General features: G+C 38.3%; 1 protein-coding gene across 1 annotated transcript; it reads right to left on the reverse strand.

Annotated features, from left to right (window-relative positions):
• Positions 1-97: 97 nt before the first annotated feature.
• Positions 98-1,021, reverse strand: LOC132637370 (uncharacterized). The gene has a single exon (XM_060354466.1). It carries the CDS (start codon positions 1,019-1,021, stop codon positions 98-100), a length of 924 nt encoding a protein of 307 aa, XP_060210449.1.
• Between the last annotated feature and the right edge of the window lie 7,302 nt (positions 1,022-8,323).

Here is an 8,323-nt window from a genome sequence, read left to right on the forward strand (position 1 = left end):
GTTGCCACCCACGAGGCTGCTACCAGCTAATGGTGGGGTAGGGGCACGGTGGGGTGGCCCACGGCTGAGGCCCCCAAGCATCCCAAAGATGGTAAAACTATAACTGGGCAGCAGCCCCTTGGTTCGGCGATGCTGCGAGCAGATTGCCCTGGGCGGTGTGCCGGCTGCCCCCGCCGCTGCTCTGCCCGTTTCCTGTGCCACCGCGGTTGCTGTTGCGGTTTCCGCCGCTGCGATCGCGGTTGTTCTTCTTTCCGCGATTGTGAGAATTTCCTCGATTATTAGAACCATTCTCAGAATTGTTGGACTGCCCATTACTTGAAAAATTGTGAGGATTAACATTGTAGGAAACGAGAACAGCATTCGACCCGGAGTCGTGGATGGCGTCCTCGCCATGGCTGTCTTCCTCAAGTTCAAGCATCGACCGAACAACGTCAAAAGATGGGAGAGGAGTACGGTGTTGTACCGTCGTTCGAAAGGTTTTATATTCCTCCGATAATCCTCGCAGAAGACGCAACACAAGTCGTTCGTCGGAAACTTTGTGGCCGACGTTTGCAAGATTGTCTGCAAGAACTTTTAGCCTGGTGCAGTATGCTTTCACATTCAGAAAATCCACCAATTTGGTGTTGGTGAATTTTGCATCAAGAGCAAGAGCCCTAGCCGATTTGTTGTCCTGAAAAAGATGAACAAGACGATTCCATGCCTCAGCTGCAATGTCCTCTTGATGAATGATCATGTTGAGAAGATCATTCGATATTGTACCATATATCCATTGACGAACAATGTCATCTAGCCGTTCCCATAGAGCCTTCGTAGCAAGTTTCTCGGTTGCCGTTGCCGGTGGTGGCACGGTGGGGGAGGCAAGAGGTAGTATGTGGTCGATCACCAAGTTTGCTTGGCAATGGAGCTTGAAGAGGGTAGCCCAGTTGTTGTATTGGCTTCCTTCATAGTCAAGAACAATAGGAATGCATGATTTGATATTGGTGACTGTAGTCGCAGGGTGCAACTTGGAGGTGTCAGCCATGGAGAAAGGGAGGAGGAAGAGCCGAAGAGAAGGAAGACAAGAAAATTGTCGGCGGCTAGGGTTTAGGTGATCGGCGGCTAGGGTTTAGGTTGCTAGGGTTTTAGGAGAGACCTAGTCTGATACCATGTAAGAGAATATTTTCCCTATCTGTTTTCATTCATTCCATAGGTTAATATACATCATGTACATCATAATTGTAGGCTACAAATTGGGAACTAATTTGACTAATGGATTCTAACGTATGCTATCCTAAAATAGAATATTACAAAATATATGGAACTAAATATGTACAGACTCTAACATTATAAATATTAGAGATTAATTACCAATTTCTTTTCTTTTTGTCAAACACTAATTTACCAAGTTTTCTGACATGCTAACCTTAACTTAAGAGTGGATGAATTATGATAAGGTGGCTCTTTGAGTTTGGCTGTAAAGGTACCTGACCAGAAATTGTATTGTATTGTCATGGAGAAAATTAATATAGGTAGATATTTTGGTTATGCATATATACTTGGAAATTTTGGAAGGAAGGCTCTTACTTTTTTGTTGCAATGTTTACAGGCATATTTCAATTGTCCTCGAGAGAATGAAATTTGTGATGGCGATAGTGCTTGGGAGAATGAAATTTGTGTTTGTCTTTTAAAGGAAACTTAATGAATAAAATAAATAAAGAAATAACAAGATAAAATGGTATCGATATAAAATGAACTGATGATTTTCAATTGTCCATGTATCATGTATCTAGTAATGCATTGAGCATTACTAGAGTCTAGACAATAAAATACTGGAGGTGATCCTGCATCTAATAATGCATGGAACATTGCTGGAAGTAATAACTATAGTTTGTTAAATATTTTATGGAAACAAAAAATGCTCACTATTAACAAATTCAAAAAATCAAAATGCTTAAAATATATTTAAGAGATAATTTTAAACCCGTCTTCAAGCATAAGGGATTAATCTGTCATTTCTTTATCATTATAATCATTTTAATTAATATATAGTTACTACTTTCTTTCTACAACTACAACATACGCAAAAACTCAAATTGCATGCAACAAGTCACGTCATGTTTCACCTATAACATGCCCGAAAACCGGGTATTATAGCTAAGTGGATCCTCAATATGCATATGATATATATTTCAGTCTATTTCATTCTAATATTAAATAATTTCTCTCTCTATATTTCACATTCATCCAATCAGCTTTAACTATTTTAAAGCAAATAAGGTTTCTCTTAATAATGTATTTATCGCCACGAGGAATATCTAGTTTAAATCCAACAGGTCAAGAAGATTTAAAAGATTATGTGATGGAGACATCTCGTCAAATTTTATCGGGGCCACAATAGATCAAATTCAATTACTGTAACTTTTAATAACGTCATTGAGTATTTATAATGCGTTATCCTTTTATTTCTTTGTATTTAATTATCATAAATATACTTTTTAAGCTTGTGCCTTTGTTATCTTTTAGACGGACTCCCCAGAAATATTAAACATGCAATGGTGCAAGCTGATAAGTCCTTTATAAAGCTTATCTCTGACAGAATGGCAACCACCTCGATATGTTTGGTCTTCCCATGAAAAACAAATTTTTTTGCTATATGAATAGCAGCTTGACTGTCACAGTAAACTGAAATGGGTAGTTGGCAAGGAACTGTGAGTGTATGCAATAATCTTTCCATCCAAACTAACTCTCCAACAACCTTCCTTACAGCTCTGTAGTCAGCCTCAGCTGAGGATAATGAAATGGAACTTTGTTTCTTGGATTCCAACTAATGGGACAGTCACCAAGAAGAACAAGATAACCACTAACTGATTTTCTTGAATCTGGGGCATCACAATATGCTGAGATAGAATAGTCATCTTTGTTGGACAAGAAAATCCCTAGAGCGGGATCATTCATCAAATACCTGAGGACATGAAATGCTACCTTCAAATGTGGTTCCCTTGGAGACTGCATAAACTGGCCAAGGTGTTGTACACTATAGGCAATATCTAACGTGGTGTTCGTGAGAAAATTCAACTTTCCTACTAACTTTCTATAATAAGAGAGATCGGTAAGCAAAACTGTAACACCTCGTAGCTTCAGGCGAAGGTTTGACTCATAAGATAATAATATAATGGAACCAATATGAGGGTTATAGGAAGTGTTTTGGAAACTAATCAAGTCATAAGAATGGTCTTTGGACAAAGCAAAGTCAAAAGCCTTTCTACGGGGGATGTTTTCAAGTGAGTTTGTAGAAGGTCTTACTTCCAATGACCATAACCCCTTTATTATTTGGAAATTTTGGAAAACTTCCTTGATAAAAGTTGTAGCCCTTTGAAATATCTTTCCAACGGTATATTATGGGTCTTTAACAGAGCTATGTACAAGACGTTATGACTATTTTACCGAACACTGTGCAGAACCAACACATGTCGCGGGTTAATTGCACAAAAACACCCTCTCTGAAAATCGACCTGCAGGAGGTCACGCGATGCACGTACGCCGCGGACCCAACGCATAAAAGGTCGGGTTTCTGGTCAAAAGTCGGGTTTACGCATTTTAAGTTTTATTTAAGATTTGGGGTTTATTTCCCCAACACCCCATTCACAAAAAATCACCCTAAATTCATAGAGAACAAGTCCCAAACCTCAAGAAACTTCCAAGGTAAGTTTTATCATGATTCTAGGTTGAATTCAAGTCCCTAATCCCTTTCTAACTTGAGTAAGCCCTTCCAACTCAATTCTAATATATATACTCTAATAATCTAAGCAAGAAATCATCATTCCTAAACTAGGGTTTTCAAGAAAACCCATCTCAAGGTTCAAGAATTCAAGATTTTGGAAATCTTCTTCAAAGCTCAAGTCTTTAATTCAAAGCTCATGTGGTTTGCTCGGTCACATGCAATAAGGCACCGAGTACCGTGTTTCGCCCAGGCCATGGTTCGGGGCGTGACAAATCTTCGTATCAGAGCCTAGGTTCAAGTGTCTTAGGGAGTCTATGAAACCGTATCCAGTGGGATCACTTTTATATGTGTGTGCGCGCCACACATATAAATAGTTGACCATCAAGACATTTAAGATTGTCTCACTTCTTTCAACTCTAGATCGTGCAATAGAGCTATGTTCTCAGAAATCACTCGGACTCGTGTGTTGTTTCCCGTTCTACTGAATACGCCTCATCTTAATGGATGAGGAAGATATAAATCTAATCATTATCGATGTGGTTCTTTCAGATAGAGTCATCATGAATTATTCTAACTCGTGCCATAAAGCTTGGAGCAGTAAGTAACATCTTTTTCCATCGAATTCTGAACGTATCAAATGTGTAAGCGGCAAGAAGGAAATTCGAGACCCAAGACTTGCCAAATTGTGCATGGTGTGTTTATCAGGTGTTAGTACCATTTGAAAGACAAATTTCGGTATGGTAGCACACGTAGGTTATATACCCTATAGGGTTAGTTTATTTGGACTCTTTGATCATGGAGCTATAGTATAAGGGTGATGGTTCATATTTAAGACCCCACGAGGTAAGATGTTATGAAGTTAACCGCAACAGGCATAAATTGTCCACGGTAGTTTTGAGCAGGAAATAGCCTAAGAGCCAACCACCTGTAATACTAGAAAGTCTCGACTTTTTCAAGGATATATATATATATATATTTGCCATATGATCTATGTACATGACTAGGAAGGGACTGATGCGATAAGAAAACCACGAGCAGACGATATTGAATTTTTTTGTAGGGTTAGTTTTAATTTATTTAAGCTTATTCAGATCAGACCTAGAGAGTATGATGTTAGTGAGTTACTACAAGAAACATATATTACTATGAGATAAAAGATATGACAATTCCCTCTTAGGTTATGTGATTAAGTATTTATCCCTGATGTGTATAGTATGATATAATTTTGAAAGTGTATAGGGAGTTTGGGGTTAGTTGTTCCAATTCCTTATTTGAGACAAATGAAATTTCCCTAAGTGTGATCCATGTCCATAGTTCAGAAAAGATAGTATACAACCTCAGAATAGAGTCACATAAGGAGGAAAAGTTAGAAATAACCTTATGCTTCACTTTAGTACTCAGAGAAGAATTAGAGAATATGATGCTAGCAAGTGGTTAACAGAAGCATAGTAAGTAAGTTTTAATAGATACAGCGAATTAGAAATTTTCAGCAGAGTTAGTAGAAGTACGATTTGAGTTACTTAGTCAAGTTAGCACTACTAAGTGGGTAACTGTCTGAATACACCGAAGGCGTGTTAGAACCCAAAGGGTTTAAGTTAAATTTGAGATATAGAAATTGGTGAAAGAAGAAAACCATCTAAGCAGTAAGAGAGCAAGCTACAGAAAAAGAGCCTTTAAGAGTTATCAGAAAAGAGTTTTTCTCAAGACTGACAAAGATAGTATGCCAGTTATGTACATTAGAAATCCGTTCATTTATGTAATACAGTTTTCCAGTAAGTAAGACTTGCTTGAAGTAAGTCGAAGAAATGAGTCGACAGTATGTTAGAGGAAATTCACGAAATCACTAGATGACCACTTATCGCTAACTCAAGGGATCCACATGCTTTAAACGTTAGCTTTTGAACTAAGGGGGAGATCGCGCGATAAGGTTTCGATATAGACTATGTGTTTCATAAGTTGATAGGTGTTAAGGAGATTATGCCAGAGGATCACAGTTTCATGTAGCCAAGATAAGGTGCGTAGAATGTGATTTTTGTCATGCTGTTAAGATCAAGTACTAGGTAATTATGTTATGAGATAAAGTTCTAGCTCGAATAGCGGGTTTTAAGGGTATAGCGGTTCCAATTCCAGAGTAATTCATGTACTATGCGGTACTAATGCCCAGACGTACTCTACTCGTGCCTTTCGTACCTATTTCATGCCCAAGTTAGCGTTTTACACTCCATGCTTATAATTAAAGAACCAAGACTCCATAATGATAGTAATCCATTCAAAATAAATATTCTTTCATGTTTTGCACATCAGGTTGTGCTCATGTCTAAAGTTACCGCACTCATGTCTCACGTATCTATCGTACTTCAATACTCATGTCCATGTTCTAGCATCTAAGTGATTTTCAAATCTGATAATGATCTTGACCCCTATGATTATGTTATCCATGTTATCACATACTCGTGTCCCAATTCATTTCGCTATGCATTCCACTTATAGCGGTATCGTAACAATGATTTTGTGAGATAATAACGAAGGTGAACCAAGATGGATGTCCTACCCATGATTTTATGTAATTCGTGCTTATGTTCCTTTAGCTAATGTTTTACGATCATGATGACATGATTCCTTTTTCCTTTCGCTAAGTATCTAGGCCTCGTTATGTTCAAGGTGACTTTCTACCCGTGTCTTAGATGCTCGAGGAACGAGTTATACATGCCTCTTATCCATTCTTTCATGTGCCTTATTTATAACAAGGGTGTTTACTCACGGTGATAAGAGTAAGATATGTTGAACCATGTCCTATTCTTTCGGTATATCTAAATTCTAAAAGTAATGTTTTATCCATGCCTTACGTCTCTAAGTACCCAAGAGTTAGCCTGCAACTTGTGCTCTATGCAAGTCAGACTAATGCCTTAGTCTTACTTCAATACTCATGAACTCAATTCCATACGCCATGGTATCTAGGTACTCATATAAGCGCCATATTTTTCATGGTCCCATGCCCCATGTCATGCTATTCACATTTCATTCCATATGAATCACGTTCCCATGTACGCATGTTCCACGTTACGTCCTCCATGGACAATGCACCATGTCGTGTCTGTTCTCTAAAGCAAAGTATTTCATGTGAATAGTACTAATAATTCCTTTTCTCTCAGTCCTCTATAATTCACTCACGAGAATGAGCAAGATGAGCTAAGGTATTCATAATCGTGATTAACAACTAACAAGATAATCAGAAGTAAGGTGCATTCCTATATTCAAATAGATATCTTTTCATGTACCTTATGGTACTTATCTCGGGAGTATTCTACTCAGATTCGACGTATTCATGTCATGCCTATGCTAGAGAATTATGAACACCTATGTTAGGATCATATTCTTGTTATACGACTCAAGCCTGTCGCATTCACATCGAGTTGCGCTTACATTCAAAGCCTAAGTCATACTCCTATCTCATATTACCATGGTGACATACGAACGTCTATGATTAAGTCTCTAAGTATCCAAATCCTACACGCGCTTAGTATTCAACCCATATGTTGTAACGATCATGTTTTCGACATTCAGACCCCATGTTACGATATCCATTTTTACACGTATTTGTATCTCATGACAGTTTAGCACTCATGTATTCATGTCATCCAGTCTTCATGTATATGTCCCACGTCATGCGTCTCACGTCCAGAAAATCATGTTATGTCCGTGCCTATTTTCAGTACTCATGTCATTCGTGCCTACGGACTTTCTTCCAAACCCCATGTATAGTAATCATGTAATCATTCAGCCAATATCCATGTGTTCAAGCCAGCTCAGTATTTATGTTAGCTACATTCAAGATTCAGTAATCATGTTATGTCACATCATGCCTATTAAGATACCATGTGAGTTCTGTGTTGGTACTTTAGTTAGCTGGTAGGCGTTTGAGAAATGTCGTGAGAGTCCGAATTATGAAGGAGGTCCTACCATAAATTTTGTAGATTCCAGAGTTAGTAGCGATTCTTAACCACTAGTCACAAATCGAGGACAAATGCTTCACGATTCTCAATCATGTAGGTGCTACTCAGTTTCATGTTCCCCATGTACATGTTTCCATATAATCACGTATTCAGTTCTCATGATCCATAACCATGTTCCCACGTAACCATGTCAAGCTCTTATGTTTTATGTCATGTTTATTTCATGTTCACGTATTCAAGCCATGTCCAGCCATATTCTTAACCATGACCCATCATTCGAGGACGAATGATCCCAAAGGGGAGATATTGTAACACCTCGTAGCTTCGGGTGAAGGTTTAACTCATAAGATGATAATATAATGGAACCAATATGGGGGTTATATGAAGTGTTTTGGAAACTAATCAAGTCATAAGAATAGTCTTTGGACAAAGCAAAGTCAGAAGCCTTTCTACGGGGGATGTTTTCAAGTGAGTTTGTAGAAGGTCTTACTTCCAACGACCATAACCCCTTTATTATTTGGGAATTTGGGAAAACTTCCCTGATGAAAGTTGTAGCCCTTTGAAATAGCTTTCCAACGGTATATTATGCGTCTTGAATAGAGCTATGTACAAGAAGTTATGTCTATTTTACCGAACACTGTGCAGAACCAAGACATGTCGCTTGTGGGGG

The sequence above is a fragment of the Lycium barbarum genome, chromosome 4 (assembly GCF_019175385.1).
Source record: "Lycium barbarum isolate Lr01 chromosome 4, ASM1917538v2, whole genome shotgun sequence".
Classification (NCBI taxonomy): Eukaryota; Viridiplantae; Streptophyta; class Magnoliopsida; order Solanales; family Solanaceae; genus Lycium; species Lycium barbarum.